The sequence below is a fragment of the Prunus mume genome, linkage group LG3 (genome assembly GCF_029339155.1).
Source record: "Prunus mume cultivar Tortuosa linkage group LG3, ASM2933915v1, whole genome shotgun sequence".
Classification (NCBI taxonomy): Eukaryota; Viridiplantae; Streptophyta; class Magnoliopsida; order Rosales; family Rosaceae; genus Prunus; species Prunus mume.
This window is the reverse complement of record NC_142700.1, coordinates 27,401,985-27,428,830: the sequence shown is the minus strand read 5'-3', so window position 1 is coordinate 27,428,830 and position 26,846 is coordinate 27,401,985. Positions and strand designations below refer to the sequence as shown.

General features: G+C 38.5%; 1 protein-coding gene and 1 long non-coding RNA gene across 2 annotated transcripts; one reads left to right on the top strand and one right to left on the bottom strand.

Moving 5' to 3' along the window:
• Positions 1–13,296: 13,296 nt before the first annotated feature.
• On the bottom strand, positions 13,297–15,326 carry LOC107880826 (uncharacterized). The gene has a single exon (XM_089049077.1). It carries the CDS (start codon positions 15,171–15,173, stop codon positions 13,560–13,562), a length of 1,614 nt encoding a protein of 537 aa, XP_088905203.1. The 5' UTR covers positions 15,174–15,326; the 3' UTR covers positions 13,297–13,559.
• Positions 15,327–15,451: 125 nt separating this feature from the next.
• On the top strand, positions 15,452–16,853 carry LOC148919281 (uncharacterized). Its single transcript, XR_016125492.1, has 2 exons — positions 15,452–15,641; positions 15,786–16,853. It is a non-coding gene; the product is annotated as an uncharacterized LOC148919281 (long non-coding RNA).
• The last annotated feature ends 9,993 nt before the right edge of the window (positions 16,854–26,846 follow it).

Sequence of the window (26,846 nt, the reverse complement as noted above, 5' to 3'; positions counted from 1 at the left end):
TGACTCGCTGCTCAAAGAACCTTTGCATGTCCTTCGCCAAATTTGCGTGAGCTTGGATAGCCTTGCCACCTCGCAACCCCGCCCTACCGTCTTCATAATCCTTCTTCGCCTTTTCGGCGGCATTGATGGCTCGCATGACGACACCACATGTCCATTGAAGCCGGAAAACAAAGAAAAATGTTAGATAAGGTGGAAGCAAACGGTAAAATAAATCGAGAATGGTTAGCGCTTATCGCTTGAAGACCAAGGCACGCCAACCTCCTCCCGAAGGTGCTTCTTCGCGGTCCTCAATCTTGGACACTCGATTTGTCAACCGAGGATCATGTGGTTCGCAAATTAGACCGTCTTTGATGGACAAGTCAAAGATCGGTTCAAGAGCGACGCCGCCTTCTTGAGCGAAGATGGCTCGAGCAAACTTAGTCGCCGCCCGCGCTTTGGGGCGGATAGACATCCGTGATCGACCGTGAATGGGTGATTGCCGCTGCTTTGGAGGAGGTGCCTCAGCAAGCACACCTCGGCCTAGGAGACGGATCGGCCGGCCGCTCCGGCTGCGCGAGCTAGCGCTGAGCGCATTTAAGATGGTCGGCGATGGTTTGGTCTTGGTCGACTCCTCCCGAGGACATCGGTACCACTTCCACCGCCGCCCTTCTTTTTCTTCCCTTGAGGCCAAGCATAGGGCGCCACTTAGAGGACTCGCTCATCTTCTTCGCCTCGGCAGCCTTCCTCTCTTCCGTCACGCACAAACAAATGTCGGTAAGAATTCTCATTATGGCAATAAACAACTCACGAAGAACCAAGTACACTTACTCTCGGCAGGATCGACTAGCTGTGCTTGGATGAGGTTGGCGGTGAAAAGGAACTGTGGGTACACCCTCTTCTCGGCAAGGACCTTGCTCCTCACCCTCTCCACTTGCCGATCTCCGCTATGAGGAATCGGCTGCTTTAGTTTGCCTACAAGAAAAGCAACAAAAGGAAACGGTCAGTCTCAACGGAGGTATTAGGCGAACGCATCGAACGACATGTCATCCTACCGCTATCTAGAAAGTCATAGGGATCGAGAAGTGAACAGGTGTCCCGAAGGTGACTCGGTCCCGAAAGGAGCACTACGATTCCTCCATGACTTCGAGAAGTCGACACCGCGCCACAAAGTGACCATGCTTGGTAGCCCCGAGATAGTTCGCCTGCACCCATCCACCGTGATCAGCGCTCTTTGACTTTGTGATGTTGTATGTGCAGTACGAGAATTGCTCGATGAGGGCCTTCTTTCACCGCCATGCCAAGGCCGTTATCACTCCCATGAAGGCCACCGAAGTTTGGGTTAAATTGGCCAGAGCGAGAAGATGGTTCTGCGGTGACTCTCCACGGCCGGAAGTAGAGGTCTCGAGCAACCGTCGCTATAGACAATAGACAACGGTACGGTGCGCCATTAGCCCTTCCCGATGCCATGTGAAGGAACGGTGAGGCCTTTACCAAGCATCTCAACATCGGTGTCGTTTTCCCCCGCATCGGGCCTACCACCTCGATGTTCGGAGTGAAAAAGACCGTCCGATGACTTCCCACCGAACGCATCGGGCTCACGCTCAGAAAATGACTCACTATCAGACATCTACAAAAACAAAGAAAAAGGAAACTAAGGCTCATGCCGGATACTAGCCTACCGATCCCTACATCGCTACCTATGGCGACTAGACTACCGAACGGAACCCTATGGTCAGTCTAGTTCAAGCCAAGGAAGGACGTAACAATAGTTAAGGAAGAGAGTAAATTGAGGGTGCCGAACGGTACCTTAAACCAAGCTCTAGAAGAAGACCACGAGCTATGCTACCGATCGCCTTGATGGAAATTGCCTTTGTGGCCTTTTGTAACACCGGAAATCGCCTGCTTTACCGTTAGCCCGGGTCGAAAATCACTTCGATACCCGGAAGATCTCGTCGAAAATTGCCTCAACAAAGCTCTCGCTTCTCACAAATGCAAAGTGAATTCCTCTCTGGAGTCACCCCTATTTATAGGGCGAGGTTCGCAACGGTACACCTCGAAAAACCAAACGGCGCATTAATACGCCGCGCTTCATGATTACTTCTCGCCACGTGTCGCTCATCCTATGGGTGATTGATCGCACACGAGGCACGTAAGACGGCACCCAGACGTATCTTCACACGCCAACTCGACGCGACCTTCGACTTCCCGATGTCGCCTCAATGAACAGAACGGAAGGGCCAAAGTTGAGCCCCTCCACTAGCCGGATTATCGAACGGCAGGACAACATTTCCTGCTGAAGACAATTTCAAGTCCCATTCCGAGAACTCTTGCAAGAAACTTGGGGGACTCCTGTTTATTCCAAAATGAACAACCAATAAGCATCGGACACGTGGACCAAACTGGAGCTATGGAAGCCTTCGGCACCTAGCTTCAGTACAGTTCCTACCGATTGCACGATTAGGGCAACTTCACCCCCCAGGGACACGTGGCAGTCCCACAATTGAAGTCCATAGTCCCACATCGAAATTCTAAACAACTTGCACACCTCCCAAAGCTTATAAAAGAGGACAACTATCCTAAATTGGAGGTAATCAACCAGAACTTACGGCATACGCCTATTGATCTGTAGTTCAATCTTACTAAATCCGTTTACTTAAGCATCGGAGAGCCTTCGGCGGTACCACACCGGTGCCCTAGGTCTTACCGAGCGTTTGTTATCTTACAGATCGAACGCCCTACCGAGACCCAGAGCATACCGAAGGCCCAACATCACTAAGTTACGCAGGAAAGTGCCGAACCATTTTTCTGCGTCAACAATTGCAAATCTGCAAAGCATGTATTAGAAAAAGATGTTCAAAATATTGCATCCAAACAGATTTTTGCACGATGGCAAGAAAATTTAAGTATTTTTTATTTTGACATTGAATATTTGAGAGGTAGTGAGAATACTATTCCTGATTTCCTTACTAGCTAATTTATGTAGGATAAACAATGGCTACCAGAAAAGATAAATAAAAAGCACTAGCTAGTCAACCACAGCCATCCCAGTCTCTCAAAATCCTTCCCACATCCATGAACCCCGTTAAACAAGAGTCGCCTTCCCAAATTGTTCCCTTCCCGGGATGTAGTCTAATCCAAGTCAGTAATAGATTTTCCAGTTTAGGGACCACAATCGGTCAAATACGCCCAAATTATCAGTCTGCACTAGTTTCTAGTTATGATCATTTCAGATCAGTACCCAAGTTGCTCAGTCGCCCAGTCCCCTTCGCAAATCATCTCCTTATGTCCATAAAGACAAATCCCATCTTTTTATTATTGAACCTGCTCTTGACAATATTGTTGATCCAGTCACTTTAGCCAAACATTATTTCCCCCCAAATTGCCACTTCATACCCCAAAGTCCATATAAATCCCTCAAATATTATAGGGATATCCTCCATGAAACCCGATTAGTTGAAATTAAGCCTATCAAAGATCGAGAAAACCCACATATTATGTTCTACCATTCACTTTATATCACAAAATCATGAGTCAAGAAGAATTCAGTCGCCACCCTTATGATATGAGAACCCTTCTGTCGAATCTCCAGTACAACTATGTTGATTACATTGATGCATGGTACACAATCGTCCTTCATCAAACAGTTGATTTCAGTCACTCTTGGTTCATCAATTTTGATAGTAAATTCAAGAGTCCTTTTCCCTATTAGTTTCTTCATTGGTGGGAAAAACATGGCCCAGTTGCTGATATTATCCCCACCCAAATTCATAATTTGACAACTACTTTTCACACAAGTACAAATTCAACAAGACAGAATTGTTCTTCCCTCAGTTGCTCATTTTCATTGCCAGATACAAAGTCCCCTAGATATTAAAATGGTCTTATCATGTTAATTGGGATTCCAGAGTCTTCTCACGCCAATTTTCAATCAAATGGTAGGATAAATTCAAAGTTGACAGAATTGCAGAATATGTCTACAAAGATTTTCCTCAAATTGCAGATCCTCCAAAACCTAAGCCATCCTTTTCCAATGGAACTTCACAGTCTTCCCTCCAAGTTGAAGGATCAAAATAAGAATTGCAAGAAATTGCCCGTCAGTTGATCATTCAAGCTTCTCAAATGGAAGATGATAATGATGATGATGCCAGTCCAAATTCTCAATCATCTACTAGTCAGCCTCAGTTGCCTCCGAACCAAATGAGCCCTTCCTAAAAGATGCTTTGGGTGGATAGTCAAGATCCCTATGACCTCAATTCAGACTAGTCAAAAGCAGTCATCATGCCCTGGTTTTAGCACTCAGTAAAAGCAAAAGCTTTCGCATGGGTCAATAGTTGTTATTCCCCGACAAGTTACTAAAGTAAAAGTAAAAGTTTCAGTTCAAGCCTCTGCTGAATTCTCGTGTTGCTACAGGAAGATTCTCAGCATCCAATGCATGGAATAGTCTAGTTATTTTCTTATTTAAGCCAATTTTGGCTTCTGTTGTCCGCATAATACATTTTAGAATGTAACTTCAGCTTTGTTTTTCAATTTTCAAAGTTATCCTTGAGACTCCCTCAAGTTAATTACCCTTGTAAAATATGAGTGTTTCAACTTAATAAAATCTTCCATTCAAGATTTCTGTAAGTACAATGTTTTCAATTATATCTATTTTCATCTATGCATTAATTTCATGAATGCATAAATTCCGCATATTTTATTATTTGTCTTTCCTCACTATCTCCATGACCCCTTCTGGTACATTGTACTTTCAGAAATCTTGACTGGAAGATTTTATTAAGTTGAAACACTCATATTTTACAAGGGTAGTTAGCTTGAGGGAGTCTCGAGGATAACTTTGAAAACTGAAAGAAAACTTGGGTTACATTCTAAAAATGTATTATGCGGACAATTGAAGCCAAAGTTGGCTTAAATAGTGTTTGGCTAAAGCGACTGGATCATCAATATTGTCAGGAACAGGTTCAATAATAAAAAGATGGGATTTGTCTTTATGGACATAAGGAGATGATTTGCGAAGGGGATCAAGCATCGAGCAACTTGGGTACTGATCCGAAAGGATCATAACTAGAAACTAGTGCATCGATAATTTGGGCGTATTTGACCGATCTGTGGTCCCTAAACTGGAAAATCTATTACTGACTTGGATTGGACTACATCCCGTGAAGGGAACAATTTGGGAAGGCGACTCTTGTTTGATGGGGTTCATGGATGCAGGAAGGATTCTAAGCTACTGGGATGGTCTGGGGTTGACTAGTCGGTGCTTTTTATTTATCTTTTCTGGCAGCCATTGTTTATCCTGCAGAAATTCTCTAGTAACGAAATTAGGAATAGTATTCTCACTACCTCTCAAATATTCAATGTCAAAATAAAAATACTTAAAATTGCTTGCACTCGTGCAAAAATATGTTTGGATGCAATATTTTGAACATATTTTTTCTAATACATGCTTTGCATATTTGCAATCAACCCGGACTAAAATTTTTTGATTTAATAAATCATCTTGAAACTTTGAAATGCATGATACTATAGATAATATTTCTTTCTTAATAGTACTATAATTAGATCGCGACTGAGTCCAAATTCCAGAATGGACTTCGGGGCATGAAGTGGCAATTTGGGGGAAAATAGTGTTTGGCTAAAGCGACTGGATCAGCAATATGTCAAAAACAGGTTCAATAATAAAAAGATGGGATTTGTCTTTATGGACATAAGGAGGTGATTTGTGAAGGGGATGGGCGATGAGCAACTTGGGTACCGATCCGAAGGATCATAATCGAAACTAGTGCATCGATACTTTGGGCGTATTTGATGACTGTGGTCCCTAAACTAGAAAATCTATTAATGACTTGGATTGGACTACATCCCGAGAAGGGAACAATTTGGGAAGGCGACTCTTGTTTGACGGGGTTCATGGATGCGAGAAGGATTCTGAGCGACTGAGATGGCGGAGTTGGCTAGTGGTGCTTTTTGTTTATCTTTTCTGGCAGCCATTGTTTATCCTGCAAAAATTATCTAGTAAGGAAATCAGGAATAGTATTCTAACTACCTCTCAAATATTCAATGTCAAAATAAAAAATACTTAAAATTGCTTGCCATCATGCAAAAATCTGTTTGGATGCAATATTTTGAACATCTTTCTCTAATACATGCTTTGCAGATTTGCAATCAACTCGGACTAAAAAAAATTTATTTAATAAATCATCTTGAAACTTTGAAATGCATAATACTATAGATAATATTTCTTTCTTAATAGTACAATAATTAGATTGCGACTGAGTCCAAATTCCAGAATGAAAATGAATGATTTGTTCTGGATGATCTGGATCGACTCTTTGTTTGAGAATACCTCCATAACCAATTTCAGAGGCATCAATTTCAACTATTTTGAATAAATCAACTGAAGGGATTCCAAGACAAGGGAGTGTCTTGACATGGACTTTGATTTGTTTGACAATTTCTGTATGAACTGAAGACCAAGGAGGAGGATTATTCTGCAACCTATCAAATAGAGGCTTACATTGTTTTTTCAGATTTTGATAAAAATCAGACACATAATTGAGAGATCCTAAAAACCTCTAAAGCTGACTCTTATCAAGGATTTGATCTGGGAACTTATCAGCAAATTGAATGACTCTGTCAATTGGACTGATTTGAAACTGACAAATATTGAAACCAAGAAAACGAATATTAGTTTGGAATAACTTAATTTTCTTAGCAGAGACAACTAGACCATTTTGTTTGACTATTTGGAGAAACTTATTTAAATGCTTCCAATGTTGTTCGATCGACTGGGAAAGATAAGAACATCATCAATATAAACAATGGAGAAATGACTAAAGGGATTGAATATTTCATTCGTTATATTTTGAAAATCAGTTAGCGCATTTTTCAAACCAAAAGGCATTACATTCCATTCATAATGACCAAAAGGAGTGACAAATGCAGTTTTATACCTATCTGACTCATCGATTTGGATTTTCCCAGAAACCATTCTTCATATCAAATTTAGAGAAGACAACTGCTTTTTCTAATCTGTTAATTAGGTCTCGTTTATTAGGAATTGGATACCCAATCCATTCTAAGACCGTATTAAGGGGCTTGTAATTGATGACTAATCTGGGGGCTCCTCTTTCTAATTCAGCATTTTTCTGGACATAAAAAGTCGGGGACAGGCGACTTGCTTTTATGGATTATTCCCTTTTGCAATAATTCTGTGATTTCATTTTTACAGAATTCCATTATCTCTTGACTCATCTGGATTGGTCTAGCTTTGGTGGGGATATTTTTCTCACTAAATGTTTTAACATAGGGAAGATTGACTACGTGTTGCTTTCTGTGCCAAAAAGCATTAGGTAAATCATAATAGACTTCCTGTTTAGCTTACCTTCAAATTTTTGAATTTGCAATTGTAAAGACTTATCCTTAAGCTGTTGTTCAACTCTTTTGAATTTGACTTCTTCTTTAAGAGATTTGAGCTGTTTGTTTTTGTTATGAATTATCTTGATTGTTTTTGAAACTGCACTTTTTTGTAAGGCTTTTAGATTATGCAACTCAGGTTTCGTTAAAAATTCAAATTTGACCTTTTCTCCTAAGTGAGTAGAAATGACTCCATCATACTCAACCTGGAAGGGATACAAAAGGCTTATGAAGGGTAATCCTAGAATGACTTTATCAGTGATATGTTTTACTAAGACGAATGAAGTTTTGAAACAAATTTTACTTTGACAGACATGGGCTTTTGGGATTTCATAATTCAACTGTAGTGATTTTCCTGAAGCTGTGCTTAATGATTCTTTAGACTTTTTATAATATTTAGTGGGAATTAAACCTTCTTGGATGCAATTAAGATCGGCACCTGAATCAAAAAGGGCAATTGTATTGAGTTCAAATTTGTTTACAAATATCGTGACTTTCGAATAGCATTTCCTAAAATTTACTTGTTTTATCAAATTAATAGCTTGGTCATTGTTTGAAGGTTCGCCGTATGAGTTTACTGGACTCTCTGGTTGGCTTCTAGACTCAAAATTTTCTTTTTCTATTAAATCAACCAATTCTTGTTTAATTTCATAATTTTCTGTTTGCAATTTATGACTTATTTGCTTTAATTCAACTATTTCCCTTTTTACTAATTTGACTTCCATTTGTAAGTCTTGTAAGGTGACTTCTTTTATTTTGTTAAATTTTTTTAAGGTTGTGTTCAGACTTATTCTCTGGAAAATCGACGGGCTTGACTCTTCCTGGCTTATGACTTTTCTTAGCTTTTTTAAGTACTCAGATTTTAATTCTAGGTTTTCTATTTTACTAATTAGATCAATTAACAATTCTTCTTGTTCTTCTTGTTTGGTGAGGACACTAATAGATTTTATCCTATTGCAACATTTATCCTTACAACTGAATTGGACTATTGGAGAACTAGACTAGGAATCTGAGGAATGATAACTGGCTGACTAGGTGTCGGTTACCATGGTTTCATTTTCACTAGCCTCAGAGTTTCTTAACTCTAGAACTTTAATCAATTTGTCTTTTTCCTCATCAGTGATTTTCAACTGTTTAATTGTGTCTTTTACTTTGCACTCATAGTGACCATTCTTTTGACATTCCCAACATTTAACATTTCTTTTGTTGGTGCTTTTCTTAAAGTGATTTTTCTTTTCTTTTTTCGGTGCTTTTGACCAACTTTTACGTGGACTAAATCTCTTTTTGCTATAGAATTCATTATTATCATTATTTCTAAAGGATTGTTTTTTACGCGAATAATATCGACGCTTACTGACTTGTCTGTCATGATAAGTAGACTTAGCTTTTCTGGAAGGGGGAATACTAGCAAGACCATATTGTTCATAGATATTTCCTAACTCATACTTAGCAGATTTTCTTTCAAACTGTATTTGTTTACTTATTTTCATATCAACACACATTTTCACACCAACTTGATTAATTGTATTGATTATGTTACCATAGGTTAAATTATCCTAATCTATGTGGCCTTGATCATTACTAAGGACTGTTCGTATTTTATGGGCGAATAGATTTGGAAGACCATTAATAAATTTTTCTTTCCAAAATGCTTGGTTACTATCATCTCTAACCATAACTCTGGAAATGAAAACATCCTTATACCATCTAAAATCTGACAACTTGGGGCATCAGAGATTACTAAGCTGATCATGAATTCTGGCAGTAGTATTACTAGGTGTTCCAAAAAAAATGATCAATTATAGTGTAAAACAAAGTATTGACTCCATCTTCTATACCTTGACCTATTTGTTCGTCAAAGATAGGGACAGTACACTAGGAATAATTGAATCCAATCTGTTTAATGGTCCAGTGCATTTTGATTGTTACCCAGACTTTACAGTCAATCTTAGTGATCCTCATATTTTGAAAACTTTAAATTTAAATATTAAAACTTTCGGGTATCAAGTCTTACCAGGAACTCAGCCATTAGCCCTAGTATATAGAATCTATTATAAAGTCACAGGTACTAATATGAATTTACAAGCCCTTAATAAGAGTCCAAAAGATCAAACTCTGTTAATCCAAAGTAGCAAACTTGAGGCAAATATAAGAGTCCCTCACACAATCAAATGGACAGAAGTCACCCTTCCTTTAGATTGGACACTCACCACTGAGAATCAGCCTGCCCCAATTCAATATAATCTAAACAATTTAGAGTATATTCAACAATATTTAGATGGCACAGTCAAAATTAATTTAAGTAATCAACCTCCCCAAAAGTCTACAGTCCAGTTACAACAGTTGCCTACACCTGGTCAATCCCATAGACAAATCCATGCTAGGCATTCATTTACAGCCTCCTCTTCCACTCTAGAACGAGACCTAAAGTTAGAAAAGGCAATGATAGATTTTAAGCTAGAATCTTTAAGAAAAAACTCCCAAGTTAGTCATCCATGCTACAATAGACAAATAGTTAAAGAAGAAAATAAACCAGAATCTCCTACACAAACCGATTTTGAGACAGATAACTTCCCAACAATTATAGACAATCAATTAAGAACCCTTAATAGAAAATTCAATCCTAATTGGAAAAACTTAGATAGTCATCTTCATGCTCCCGAAAATCTAGTTCGAAGAAATAGTTACCACATAACTTACCCTAATAGAGATCAGCACCAACAAATCTTTAATGAATGGAAAGATTATATGCGCACTACTAAGTTAGAAATTTTCTACTTTGAATTTGTAGAAAGCCGTTATATATCTAATGAGTTAAAAACCTTAACCAAAGAAAAATGGAAAATGGAAGACTATACTGAAGTAATAGCCAGTCATCCTCCGGTAGAAACAATAATAATTGATCACAGGAAAGCCTAGATACCTGCCAGTCCTTTCAAAGTCCGTGAGAAAAATGATCCAGATAAAAAATTAATAGAACAAAATATATTATGCGGACAACTGAAGCCAAAGTTGGCTTAAATAAGAAAATAACTAGACTATTCCATACATTGGATTAGGGGTGGGCACAGTACTGTATGGTACGGTATTGAGCCCGTACCGCTACCGATACCGGAAATTTAAATCGGTATGGTATGGTATGGGATTATGGTTTGCCAAAATTGGTACCGTACCGTACCATGCCAAATCGGTATCGGTACCATTTCGGTACCAAAATGATACAACTAAAAACTAAACCAATTCAATATTCAACACGAAAATAAGTGATGTCTAAGTCACAAATTCAAAGATTCAACATATTCAATATCCAAATCCTAATCAACATATTCAATATCCAAATCAACCAAATCAATATTTATCCATCAACAAATTCATCAAAACCCAAATGGTTAAAACTCATGCCTTATGGCTTACAAACCAAAATAGTTAAAATTATGCCTTATGGCTTACAAAAATACAAACACAATCGAAACATAAATGACAAAAATATAAAGTTATACTATTCGGTATTGTACGGTATTGACCGGTACCAAAATCTTGATACCGCTACCATACCATACTCTATTGGTACGGTACGGTACGGTACCGAATATCTCCCCATATCAAATGAAACGGTATGAAATCGGTATGGTACAGTGCGGTTATGGTACGATTTCGGTATTTCGGTTTAAGATGCCCACCCCTACATTGGATGCTGAGAATCTTCGTGTAGCAGCACGAGAATTCAACAGAGGCTTTAACTCAGAAAACTTTTACTTTTACTTTAGTAACTTGTCGGGGAATAACAACTATTGACGCACGCGAAAGCTTTTGCTTTTACTGAGTGCTAAAACCAGGGCATGATGACTGCTTTTGACTAGTCTGAATTGAGGTCATAGGGATCTTGACTATCTCCACCCAAAGCATCTTTTGGGAAGGGTTCATTTGGTTCGGAGGCAACTGAGGCTGACTAGTAAATGACTGAGAATTTGGACTGGCATCATCATCATCATCTTCCATTTGAGAAGCTTGAATGATCAACTAACGGGCAATTTCTTGCAATTATGATTTTGATCCTTCAACTTGGAGGGAAGATTGTGAAGTTCCATTGGAAAAGGATGGCTTAGGTTTTGGAGGATCTGCAATTTGAGGAAAATCTCTGTAGACATATTTTGCAATTTTGTCAACTTTGAATTTATCCCACCATTTGACTGAAAATTGGCGTGAGAAGAATCTAGAATCCCAATTAACATGATAAGACCATTTTAATATCCAGGGGACTTTGATCTGGCAATGAAAATGAGCAACTGAGGGAAGAACAATTCTGTCTTGTTGAATTTGTATTTGTGTGAAAAGTAGTTGGTCAAATTATGAATTTGGGTGGGGAGAATATCAGCAACTGGGCCATGTTTTTCCCACCAATGAAGAAACCAATAGGAAAAAGGACTCTTGAACTTACTATCAAAATTGATGAACCAAGAGCGACTGAAATCAACTATTTGATGAAGGAAGATTGTGTACCATGCATCAATGTAATCAGCATAGTTGTATTGGAGATTCGACTATACATATAAATATATATATACATACAAAACGCGACTGGCTATCGAGGAAAAAGACATTCTCTGCCCTTCTTTCTTCACTCTCGTTCTAGAAGGCATTCCGTCAAGCAATTTTTTTTAGATTAAATATTTTGATAATTGCGCTACAAACTTGACGATGACTGCTCATTAGTGTACTCTCATCAAACTTGTCCTACCCAAATGGGCGATTACATGAAAAAGAAAGAAAATTAGATAGAAACCCAAGTGTTTTGGGGTTTATTAGGAAAAACCAACACGTTTGTAATTTTTGATGTAAATCCAATGAGTAGCCTTGTATTTAGTAGGTAAGAATGGTAAGATGGTTGTTTGTTTATGATTTTGGCTCTTTGGTGTTTCACATTTTATGTTGTAGGTATGTATGCTCGAATGAGTTTGGTTCTCCTTGTGTTTTTGACTTAAATCTATTTGCTTCTCAACCTATGTTGTAGGTATTACATGTACCTCATATTTAGGTATTTAACTCCACATTGAAACGCAAAATATTGTACTTCAACCCATTTATATACGTATTTAAACTTAGTTATTTAAATGTATAACTATTTTATTACATGGTACGCTATTTACTACATATAAAGCTCAATTCTTTTACCATTAAAAAAAAAAGATCAATTATTTATTGACGATTTTTTTTTTTCTTGTTACATGATGAAGTAAGTAAATTACCAAGTTGAAGAGACGCAAATTGTTCAAAGGGCTCATCAATGGGCTGGGCTTCCTAAGGAGCACCAAGGTGATTTTTTTTTCTCTCTCTTATCTCTGTGTTTTTCTATGTAATCCCACATCTTGATTACTACTACCATTCTTTAGGTCTGTTCTGATACATGTTTTTTGTTTCAACTCAGGAGGAAATTGAGGAGCTGGAGTGAGAATCGGCTGCACAGCCAACAACAGGTATCAAGAAGCCTAGATTTTTGCACATTTTAGCCAACAATTGGTTGTTTTGGCTGGGTTGATTTCAGTTGTTTGGAAATTCCTTTTGAAAGTTGTAGTAAATTATAGAGAATGTGTATGAATTGAGCATATCCGAAATTCAAATTGTTTATGAACTGGCAAAGGTGACTGATATTTGACGTAAAGCCTCAGCAGGCAGCTGGTTGTGTCTTTGAGACTATTACTGTTGTTCGCGTTGCCATTGAAGTGATGAGTCCCATGGCTGTGAATCAATTTGTGAGTTGGCCGACCGTCCATTTTCCAGTTCACCATCTGGTCGTTTGCAGGCAGATGATGATGATGGGTCCTTTTTTTCAATAAACATTCAGCATCCCTACACGCTATGTTACTAATTTTATTTGACTAAATTTTCTACTCGGATACAGCACGATTGCCTCAAGAAGTAGAGAGGTTTAACTTGATATCAAAAATTACTCTAGCTCAGACAACAAAGTTTTAAACAGATTCCTAAGCCTGTTAGGGCATTAACTTCATCCCACACGACAAGAATTTCATGAACATATGCACACAAATTAAAATGAAATTCGAATGATTTCGACTGGAGGGCAATTCATACTGAATCTAACTACTTATTCTTACCTACAGAACCAACGGTGGACTAAAACACAAGTGTTGGGCTGAAGAATTGGCATCCTAAACATGGTCGTCTAGTTTTGCTTTCTTGGGGTTGGAGGCCTCATTCATAGAATCCACAATCCCTACTCCGTTTGAATTATTTGCATTAAATATATTCCCAATAACATTCACGACAGAGCCGTTTGCGCCGCCGCCGCTGCCTGTGCCGTGCTTTCTTTTGGCTCCATGATTTTGGGAAGTAACAGGATCGGGTGATGACTTGCTTAGAAGATAATTATGAATCTCTTCAACTAGCTTCTGCCGTTCAGGAGTGCTACATTCTGGGGCGGCTGCACGAGATCTGCGTGCCCACTCTTGCCTTTCTTTCTGACTATATTCTACTGAACCACCATCTGGGTAGGTGGGCATTTCATCGATAAGTGCATTTAAAGCATCTCGCACCCCCGATGATGGCCGCCAATCATCCAGTCGACTTATCCTGATCTTGTTGCGGGTTTTGAAGCGACCATTGGGCGTAAGAAACACGAATGAAGGAGGCTTCGATGGGTACTCCTTCGGGAAGAGGATCTTCCCATGATAAATCCCACCTTCGTATTCAGTTTCGCTAGGGCCTCTGATTCCAAACAGCCATTCACGGAAGTTCCGCTTGAGCATGCGGCACGCAAAAAAGTCGGAGGGATGGGATTCAATCTCTCTGTACTCCTCTTCAATCCGCCGACGAGACTCCTCCATGAGAGACTTAGGAACAAACGTTCTGAATTCTGTTTCATTTTGTCCGATCTGCGTCGATCCGACTCGATCGGAGAGTTTGGATTCAATCCCATGAATCGATCTCAACATCTCTTCAAGCCGCTGAAAATTCGCCTCTGGGACAGACTTAGGAACCCGCCAACTGAATTCCGTTTCATTTTGTCCGATCTGCGTCAATCCGACTCGATCGGGGGGTTTGGATTCAATCCCATGAATCCGCTTCCTCGATGAGGACATCTCTTCAAGCCGCTGCTGCCAAGGCATCTCTACGACAAACTTAGGAACCTCCGTTTCATTTTGTTCGATCTGCATCGATCCGACTCGATCGGAGAGTTTGGATTCAATCCCATGAATCGATCTCAACAGCGGCTGAAAATTCGCCTCTGGGACAGACTTAGGAACCCGCCAACTGAATTCCGTTCCATTTTGTCCGATCTGCGTCAATCCGACTCGATCGGGGGGTTTGGATTCAATCCCATGAATCCGCTTCCTCGATGAGGACATCTCTTCAAGCTGCCGCTGCCAAGGCATCTCTACGACAGACTTAGGAACCTCCTTTTCATTTTGTCCGATCTGCATCGATCCGACTCGATCGGAGAATTTGGATTCAATCCCATGAATCGATCTCAACAGCGGCTGAAAATTCGCCTCTGGGACAGACTTAGGAACCCACCAACTGAATTCCGTTCCATTTTGTCCGATCTGCGTCAATCCGACTCGATCGGGGGGTTTGGATTCAATCCCATGAATCCGCTTCCTCGATGAGGACAGCTCTTCAAGCCGCCGCTGCCAAGGCATCTCTACGACAGACTTAGGAACCTCCGTTTCATTTTGTCCGATCTGCGTCGATCCGACTCGATCGGAGGTTTTGCGAAATAACTCACGAATCCACTTCATCGGCGGGTGGCGATCCGATTCCATAGAACTTTGTTCGATCTCTAGAGATGTCTATTTGGCTGAGAAAGAACTGAACCGGGGAAATCGGAAGGGTAGAAAGTGCAAGAAAGCCAAGTCGAGAAGCGGAGATTTCAAAATGGGAGTACCGCGCCCAAAGAGACGAAAACGTGAAAAAATTGAGGGTTGCAGATGTGGCGTCGTTTTATAGATAGGTTAGGGCCCGCCAATGGGCTGGTCTTTCTAAGGTGCACCGGGCCGGGCCGAAATGGCTTGTTGATATAAGTTATAACAAGGTGATTTTTTTTCTCTCTAATTTCTCTGTTTTTCTATGTTTTTGTCCCTGGTTTTCTACGGTAACAGGAAAACTGAACTCCTATGTAATCCCTCATCTTGATTACTACTATTCTTTAGGTCAGTTATGATACATGTTTTTTGTTTCAACTCAGGAGGAAATAGAGGAGCTGGAGTGAGAATCGGCGGCATAGCCAACAGGTATCAAGAAGCCTAGATTTTGCACATTTTAGCCAACAATTGGTTGTTTTGGCTTGGCTGATTTCAGTTTGGAAATTCGTTTTGAAAGTCTTAGTAAATTATAGAATGTGTATGAATTGAGCATATACGAAATTGAAATTGCAGACGAACTGGCAAAGGTAACTGATATTTGACATAAAGCCTCAGCAGGCAGCTGGTTGTGTCTCTGACTCACTCTTGTTCGCGTTGCCATTGAAGTGATGAGTTCCATGGTTGTGAATCAATTTCTGAGTTGGGGGACCATCCATTTTCCATTTTACCATCTGGTGGTTTGCAGGCAGATGTTGATGATGGGTCCTTTTTTTCAATAAACATTCAGTCTCCCTACATGCGATGTTACTAAGGATTTTTCTACTCGGATACAGCACGATTGCCCCAAGAAGTAGAGAGGTTTAACTTGATATGAAAGAAGAGCCCAGAAATGAATTATTCATTACTCTCAGCTTTTGACAACAAAGTTTTAAACAGTGGATATTGGCCTAAATTCCTAAACTTGTTAGGGCATTAACTTCATCCCACACGACAAAAATTTCATAAACATATGCAGTTCTTGCTGTTGTCCACTCACATTCAACAACAAACATATAGCAAACACAACAGACCAAACATGCTAACAACTCTACTAGTAATGTATGCTACTAAATCATAAGCATGCTTTGCCTGGAAATCCTTCATGAAAGCAACCAACTTCTCAACCCCTGCCAGAGGCATAGCATTATAAATAGAAGCCCTCATCCCTCCCACTGACCTATGCCCCTTGAGCTGAACCATCTTCTCTTTAGCTGCCTCCTTCACAAACTCAGCTTCCAACTCTGACTTCTCAAGCGTGAAGGGCACATTCATCAATGACCTCACAGACTTCTCAACTGGGCACCTGTAAAACCCTTTGTTCTCATCAATGGCGTTGTACAAAAGATCAGTCTTCCACTTGTTGTTCTTCTCAATCTCACCCAAACCACCCTGCTCCGGCAAGTCCTCAAACACCAACCCACACATGTAAATGTTGGCGTGAGTCAACGTTTCTATTAGGAATAGAATTTCTGTTTTATTGTAATTATCTAATTTGAGTAGAATTATGAGATTTTGTACATATTTCCTATTTGTAACCACTCTGTATGTAGTATATATATTCCTCCTTGAGAGAAGAATAAACATATCAGTTTTAAACCCTAATTATTTTGAGGTGGTATCAGAGCGGGTTCCGATCCGTCTCTACAACATCAAAACCCTAATCCTAAAAATACCTATTTTCACTGCACTTAGCCTATACACCTAAGCCTGTGATGTCTTATATCTCTTACTGTCGTCGTCGTCACCTAATCTTTTGTTGCCGCCGCTATCTATCACCATGTCAGATGTCACTTACTCTTCTTTTCTACTCTTATTGTGACGGTTCATACTGAATCATCCACCAACCTACCTATGGGATTCAAATTGAATGGATCCAACTATAAGATATGGGCTTCGATGATCGAACTTCATGCTACTACACAATGCAAATTAGGTTACCTGACTGGCGACACTGATGCCCCTGATTCTAAAGACTCGAAATTTGGGAAGTGGAAAATTGATGATGCTGTTGTGAAAAGTTGGATGATGCGAACTATGGAACCCAGTTTGTTGAATATGTTTCATACTCTAACTACTGCTAAGGAAATTTGCGATGCTGTTAATCGGATGTTTTATGATGGCTCGACATATCCCAGCTCTATGAATTGCGGTGCCAGGCTACCTGTCTCAAGCAAGAGGGTCGTCCTGTCTCTACCTATTTTGCCGAACTTAAGGCAATCTGGCTTGAATTTGACAAGAGACGTCCTTTTCAGATGAAGTGTGTCGATGATATGAAGACTTTTCAGGCTGTTGTTATGGCAGATCGTGTGTATGAATTTTTGGCTAGCCTTGACGATACTTATGAAAAGGTCCGAAGTGATATTCTACGAAGTGATAAAGTTCCAAGTATTGAAAATGTATTTTTTATGGTTCGTTGAGAGGCTCAACGCCAGATTACTATGCTTGGATCCGGCACCAAGATTGGGGAACCTACTGTTGTGTTTGCTTCCAAAAACATTGCTTTGGTTTCTCAGAGTCCGCTCTTCGATGTTCGCCTCGTCGCGACTTCTGCAGAAAAGACAAACTAAAGTGTGATCACTGTGGTGAAAAGAGACATACTATATACACCTGTTGGGCATTACATGGCGTGCAGATTGGGAGAAGGAGCAGAGGCGTTTAAAAGGAACAATTGGACAGCAAAGCTCATGCACTGTTGCCCCCAGTCTGTGGTGACATCACTACTAGGCACGACCACCTTACTGCTACTACTCCACCGACTTTGACCGCCATCTCAAGCACTCCAACACTTCGCCTCCAGGTAACTTTGGCAAGGTTTTCCATGTCCATGATACCTGAGATACAGGTTGGATTATTGATTCAGAGCTACTGACCATATGACATATAATTCTGCTTTATTCTCTACTACTCTTCCGCCTCATCGTGATCATGTTATGACTGTTAATAATGATGTTGCTCTTGTCACGGGGGCTGGTTCTATGCTCTTGACACCTGCTTTACCATTGGACAAAGTGTTACTGGTTCCATCTTTGTCTAGTAATTTATTATTTGTACCACAAGTTACCTTGAGCGTTAAACTGCTGTACTGATGTATCCATCTTTTGTCTTACTACAGGATATCTAGACTCGGGAGATCTTTGGCCGTGGTACTAAAAAAGATGGGCTTTATTATGCGGATGATGTGGCAACTAGTCGGGTTCTTTGCGCTGGTAGCGCCGAAACTTCTCAACATCGCCGGATTTGGTTGCTACATTACCGATTTGGTCATGCCTCATTTGGATATTTACGGCTTTTGTTTCCTGTATTATTTAGTGGTGTCAACGAGTCTAATTTCCAATGTCAGACTTGTATTTTAGCTAAGAGTCATCGGGTATCCTACCCTCCAAGTTGTAATAAATGGCTTATGCCATTTGATTTAGTTCATTTTGATGTTTAGGGACCTTCCCCGGTTTCTACAACCTTGGGAGTTCATTGGTTTGTGTTATTTGTGGATGATTGCACTCGTATGATGTGGTTATATGGGATGAAAAATAAAAGTGATGTGGTCGAAATTTTTCAGCGTTTCTATCATATTATTCAGACTCAATTTATGCTCCCTGTCAAGGTTTTTCGATCTGATAATGGTGGAGAATTTGTTAATTCGGCGTTATCCAATTTTTTTCACACTAACGGAGTACTCCATGAGACTACTTGCCCTCAAACACCACAACAGAATGGAGTTGCTGAACGTAAAAATGGGCAGATCCTTACACTGCCCGTGCTCTACTACTTGGTGCGTCAGTTCCAAAGCGGTTCTGGATGGATGTTGTTACCTATGCAGTCTATCTCTTGAATCGTCTACCTTCACGTGTTTTGGATTTTCAAACTCCTATGCAAGTATTGACCCATCAGTCTCTGCCTCTTCTATGTTGACTCTGTCTCCAAAGGTGTTTGGTTGTGTCGTCAATGTTCACCTCCATCAAAATCAGAGGAGTAAGCTGGACCCATGTGCTCTCCGTTGTGTCTTTCTAGGTCTCTCCTCATCAGAAAGGTTACCAATGCTATCATCCTGCAACCCGACGTCTATATGTCTCTATGGATGTTACCTTTGTTGAGGATGAAATGTTCTTCTCTGATATACCCGAGCATGTTCTTCAAGGCAAAACTAGTAGTGAAGGACATAGCTAGCTAGATTTACAAGGGGGAGTAGTATTGGATAGTTTGATACAAAGGAAAGAACCGACCGAACTGCCAACTGCTACACCACAGAACCTGCTACACTAGCTGAACCTGCTATTTTAACTGATGTCACTACTATCACTGAATCGATTGCCCCCCATGAAGCTTCTCTAATAGTACCCGATCAAGCTCCTCTGGATATTCCTGAGGTAAGTGCTTCTACTCATACTTCTGATAATTCTTATGTTTTACCGCCTAGACAGAACCGTGGGGTTCCACCTGATCGTTACTCACCAAAAGGCAAAGCGAGATATGCTATTGCCCATTATGTGTCTGATCACAGGTTATCTCCTGAGTGCAAAGCGTTTGTGACCAGAATGGATAATATTAAAATTCCAACCCGTGTTGAGGAGGCATTTAATGATCCAAAGTGGGCTGAAGCCATGAATATTGAAATGGAGGCGTTGCAAAAAAATAATACATGGGACATTGTTGATCTACCAAAGGGAATGAAGCCTGTAGGATGCAGATGGGTGTTTACAGTTAAATATAATGCAGATGGTACTGTGGAGAGGTACAAGGCAAGATTAGTAGCTAAAAGGTTCACTCAGACATATGGAGTTGATTATCATGATACTTTTGCACATGTGGCTAAGATGAATACTGTCAGAGTTTTGTTGTCCTTAGCAGTAAACTTGGATTGGACCCTGAGGTAATTTGACATAAAAAATGCATTCTTACATGGTGAACTAGAAGAAGAAGTGTACATGAGTCTTCCACCAGGGTATAGGGTTATCGGTGAAATGGGGAACGTGTGCAAATTGAAAAAGGCGTTGTATGGGTTAAAACAGTCTCCTCGAGCATGGTTTGGTAGATTTACCATAGCTATGAAGAAGTTTGGTTACCGACAGGCTAATACTGATCATACTCTATTCATTAAACATAGGGCTGGTAAGGTGACTTCGTTGATTATTTATGTTAATGATCTGATTGTGACTGGTGATGATACTGTAGAAATTGAGGAACTGTAGAAACGTTTAGCATCTGAATTTGAGATGAAAGATTTGGGTAGTTTGAAATATTTCCTAGGAGTGGAAGTCACTCGATCTAAACATGGCTTATTTCTTTCACAAAGGAAGTATGTCATGGACCTGCTAGCAGATACTGGAATGCTTGACTGTAAACCAACTGATACACCTATTGTTGAGAATCATAAACTTGGTGTTTATGTGGATCAGGTCTCAATTAACAGAGAAAGATATCAAAGGTTAGTTGGGAGATTGATTTATTTATCATTGACAAGCCCTGATATTGCCTATGTTGTAAGCGTTGCTAGCCAATTTATTCATTCACCTAGTAAGGATCATATGGCTGCTGTGATGCGTATTCAGAGTTATTTAAAGTCAGCTCCTAGGAGAGGTTTGTTATTTAAGAAAAATGGTCACTTGGATCTGGAAGGTTACATTGACACAGATTATGCCGAGAATATTACAAATAGACGTTCTACATCAAAGTAAAAAGATTTTAAATGAAAAGTATGTTCAATTAGAACATACAACCATGGCTGTCAATCAAGCTAACACTTGAGGCTGCAAAGCTTAGAAATCTAGAAAACCCAATTTCCCCCGGTGCAACCACAGTTGCTGCTGACTTATTATGTGCAATTCTTCTTCTTCCCCACCCAATGAAACCCAATTACAAATTCATATGTAATGTTAGTAGTATATGCTCTGCTATAGTTGAGTCTGTATGAGAAACTATGCTGGTTCTGAATTTGCGGTGAAGCCAAACTTGGATGTACAATACTTCCTATGCACCTTTTTATGTCAAGACCACAAAAGTGAATGAAAAACTCCATTAGAGACCAATCATTTTAACAAAAAAAATGCACCCATCTGAAAATTAAAATACTAATCATGTTATTGTCAGAGAACGACATGATCAAGGTCACTGTTGAAGAATGACATGGTCATAATAATTGGAACGGCTTATACTTATTTGGAGGCGTTGGACTATTTTGTCTTTGTGCCCTTCTATTTGTCCTTATATGGTAAAACCCCTGTATTTTATTATATTTTTATTTACTAAATATATATGCACATGTAAAAATATTGTGAACTTTTTTTGTCAATAAATAAGGATACTTTTCAACTTATTTATTTATTTATTTATATGTCAGAAAAGAAATCGATTGGATATGATTTCCGATAATCTAACAATCCGAATATGGATATAGTCGTGAATGATCCGTCGGATTATTGAATCAAATTACATTGAATTTTTTATTTATTTAAATCGAATCGGATCACTCTATATTTGATCCACCTTTGACCCATTTTCAAGTCTACTACCATGTGTTGTTGGCATGTTTAATATGGGGTTAAGTTTACAATTTTACTCTTTTGTTTTATATATATAAAGAAGGGGCCATTATAACTACCGCCAACCACCAATGTCGATCATCCGTCATCCACCGGACACCACTGCCCCGATATACAAGTCTACTATCATGTCCTGTAGGCATGTTTACTATGGGGTTAAGTTTACGTTTTTACTTTTTTTCTTTTTTTAAAAAAAAAAAAAAAAAAAAGGGCCACCTTACACTAACGCCAACCACCACCGTCAGTCATCTGCCGTCCCGAACACCATCGCCCCCATTTACAAATCTACTATCATGTGTTGCATGACAGGACTCGCCCCTGTATTCCCTCTTCGAATTTGTGACGAATCCGATTGCTCTTTCGACATCTCGCCAATGTCGGACCCACTTACTAAGAATCCCTTTAGCCCCAATTTGAACTAATAGATAAAATTGTGGAAATTTTTTCCTTGAGTTGTCTATTAGTATGGTAAGAGAAGTAAATCATGATTTTATGATAGCTAACGTTTTGTCCTGAAATTTGTTGGAAAATATAAACTTGTATCATTCATCTGTGATAATCACCTATTTATAGGCTTACAACCATAGAAAATTAACCCGTAAATTGAAGTTAAAGGTACTAATTACAATAGGTTACAAACCATGAAAACCTGGAGATAGTGGATATTATGGTGGTCATCCACATTCCATATATTTATAACATTCCCCCTTGGATGATCACCAAATAAACACCACCAAATAAACGACATAGTTGCCTCATTAAAAACCTTGATTGAAAAACCCAGTGGGATAAAGCCTAAGCGAACAGAAAAAGAGTGCAACATTCTTCTGGATCATTGATATGGTGTTGGAAGGGCTTATATTGCCTTGTTAAAACCTTGCTAGGAAAAACCCGGTGGGACAAAAACTTAGTCGAAGGGAAAAAAGTATAACGCGCATATGTCTTGTATGTAGTAGAAGTAGGATGCTCCCCCTGATTGATATCTCCCCAGATTTTCAATAACTTTTGGAATCTAAACTTCAGAAAAGCTTCATTAAAAAAAGGTTCGCCATATTACCTTATGAAAGAATTTGTTTGACTCCAATCTCTTGACTTTTTCTGAAACTATGTCATCCTTGATGAACCCTTCTTTGATTTGAGTAATACAAGCAACATTGTCTTTATACATGATCATTTATCACACGATTCGACCTGCTTTTCACTTTTCAAATGATTGAACTCTTTAGGAACATCATCAACCAATCTAATAGTTAGAATATGTTACACCAATATCAAATTTGAATTCAAAATACTCAGACTCTTAGTATTAACTCTTAATTTAGAATAGGTACTTTATATCCTTCAAATTCAAGGGGTCGCTTCATGTGATATATCTCAAATATTTCATGAGCTTTGAGGATTTATGTCATATCCAGGGATCGGCTCTACCGTAACATGATATTGTCTGCTTTGGGCCCCTTTCTCTACCCTTATGGTTTTGTTTATGGGAACTCACAAGCAACTTCCCAGTGAGTCACCCATCCTGAGATTGCTCTAACCCAAACTCGCTTAACTTCGGAGTTCTCATGACTCCAAAGCTAGTGAGCTCTCAAAAGACCTAGTGCTAGATGAAGGTGGGCATGTACATATAAGGCACATCACCCCCTCTTTGTTTGTCGATGTGGAATGTTACAATTTCCTTGTACTATACAGTCTTAATAAATATGCATTTAACATATGGTATAAAAAAAAAACTTATATAAATGTGGATGCATCTACGATGGGATGGGAGACTTAAACCATGTCTCTACCAAGGAACCTTATGTCATATTAGTGACCTTATTTCACTTCACTAACACCAATCTGTAATGTTCATGCTTAACATTTGTAATTTGGTGTTTTAGTTATAGGTTCAATATCCAACACTTCATATTTAGTAATAAATGGAATTGCTTATTTCTATATTTTGGCCCATCACTTAACTTGTCAACATTCATGAAGCATAATTTAATATAATCATAAATCTTGATTATTGTAGTAGCTACTAATAAACCAAATGTATCTGCAATTCATGATCCCACAATTTACATGTGCATGTGCATGCATAAGTTATTAGCATGTCATTGCTTTGGGGTACCAATACCTTTTTTAAGGGCTTCTATTGTTACTTATGAGACAAACATCTATTTTAAGATGAATTATTTAGAATATGTGGATCATAACCTCCTATAGAGCGTTATTTTCGACAGGGTCTAAATTTTTCAAATAATCTCCACTTCTGGGGAATTAAGTCTTTAGAGCCTATATTTATGTCATGCAACATACATAGTCACTTATTGTTATGTTAATGGATTATGATACGAGAAAATCAAGGCATGTTAGCATATGAATAACTTATATATGCATTATCTTGATGAGACAAAAGCAGACTAATTCAACATTATTTCACGACGTTCTTCAGGAACTGTCATTTTGCCCATAATGGTGGGGAAATTGTCTCAAAATTTAAGAAAATAAACTCACTATAATTATTGAGTCAAATTGACTGGATTGGATAATGTGGGAGTTGTGCTCATAAGCATCTTGACGATAAACAAAAATGTGACCATTTGTTAGGCGCATCCAGTAAAACTGGTGAAGTGGTCCATAATTAAATGTTGTATAGGCTCACAATCCCCTTGAATTATTTAAAGAAAGAGGGGTCAAAGTCAATTTTTGACTGAGATGGTCCTATGATAGCTTTTCTTTGTGAGCATGGTTTGCAATGGTATTTGTTAGACAAGACAATATTTTGAGTCTTTAAACAATGTCCTTACAAATTTATAAAAATCTTATCCATCATTATGGACTATGGATTGCCATGACAGTCATGTCACAACATAAAAGTTATAGGGTCAATGAACTTCTGGTTCATGACATCATAATCTTCAACTACTTTAATGGTTGTGTAATACGACCTACAAAAGAAAGTATGAAGTTTCTCCAATAAACACCTTTGGCTGTCAATACTGGGGCAATAACAAAACATTATCATTTGTAAAACGAAATTAACTAATAACCCAACATAAATAAAATTAAATAAAACCTAAAAATAATAATAATAAATGAGTAAAGTGGAGTAAACTAAATTAATTAAAGACTATGAAATTCCAAGATAATTCGATATTAATGTGGATTCAATATGTAGATAGAACTACAAGTTTAAGAATCGGATTTCCAACCAATTCAATGTGCATCAAAGTAGGCTACTTTCCATGAAATCATAAAATTTGAGTTTTTGATAATTCATCTCATGGATATAGAACTTCAGATTCTATGAAGTTCAAATGGCAGATAAACACAAAGAAGTAATGAACTTCAGGTTCATATATAATATTAAGATCCATGACAAGCTATGAACTTCAGGTTCATATCAACATATATTCGAAGCTTTAGGTTCGAATATGTAGATTTAATTAAATTGAATTAATAGTTATGCTTTGAACTTCATATTCAAATCAATGTATATACATTTGAAACTTCTACGTTGGGTTCTTGACATATATAGGCCTCATGGAATTGATTTTGATTAATACAAAATCAAGGAGTTTCATGTCCTTATGTGCTTTTTAAATTCGCAGAACTTCACACCCTCAATTATTTGGAATCAAAGAACTCTAGGTTATGATTCAATCAAAAGGACTCCAACTCCTAATCTAGTTATATGATGAGGATCGAGGAACTTCAGGCCTTGATATTTTGTACAATACAAATTCATCATAACAAGCTATAATTAATTAAGATCATGCTTAAAATTAAATAAACAAACAAATAAATAAAAAATGACATTATATTCATGTGTAATAAGAATAAGAAACTTTTTTTTATTCTTAAACAAGTATCGTGCTGATAACGTGTTATAAAATTGGGGGAAATTGTTTAGAGAAATAAGAGGAAGAGAAAGACAATAGAATTTGTTCTATAAACTTGTATCATTCATCCTTGATAATCACCTATTTATAAGCTTACAACCATAGGAAATTAACTCATAAATTGTAGGTTAAAGATACTAATAACAATAGTAATACAATAGGTTACAAAACATTAAAATCTAGAGGTAGTGGATGTTATGGTGGTCATCCACATTCCATATATTTATAACACTCCCCCTTGAATGGCCGCCAAATAAACGACATAGTTCTCTAAAACCACACAAAGTTTTAATCATACCATAAGGTTTGCCATTTAGCAAAGAGTGGAGGAAAACCAAATTTAGATAGACAAGTAAAGAGATAATCCCAATTGATTCTATCATAACCTTTTTTCATATATAATTTAATTGCCATACGAGACTTATTACAAAAATACTGAGGAAAATATGATAAAATTTTATTTCCATAAGAATATTATAAAAAATGCACTGATTTAGTACAAAAGCAGCCTGATTTTGAGAGGTACAAGAATGCAGAATTGGTCGTAAGGATTTTGGAGATGATTTTATAAGAAAGATTACAAAGACTAACAGGTCGTTAATGAGTAGTTTTTTCGCCTTAGGAAGGAGTGTATATAAGTATGATTAATTTCTTGCAAAGACATATTCGAATGAAGGGCCTTAGGCCATCTCCAACCCAAATGGGGCTAAACCCAAATTTCCCCCCTTAGAAATACAACTATTCATGTATTACCCGGACTCAAATGTGGTTTTGAATCAAAACTATGATCAAGGCTAAAACGTTGGTGGTAATCTTGAACAAAGAGATTTAAGCTCATTTTAAATTTTGGTAAATGTATTTTAACTGTTGCAGTAGCATGAGTTGATAAAGTTGACCCAACAGGGCTATGGAATTGTTCAAGTGTACCAACAGGTTGGGCCACATTTGCATCAGCTTGTAGTTTAGATGGGACTTTGAAACTGATCCTAAGTACTAATAAGTTAGGGTAGATTGTATCAACTGGCATCTTGGAATTAAATATACTAGCATGAAAATCAGTGGAAACAGTAGCATCAGCCAGATGATTAGCATCATACCCCATGAGATATGACAAGTTGTTTTTCTAATTTCTTTCTCAGTTAGCGATAATTTACAGCTACAATAAAATA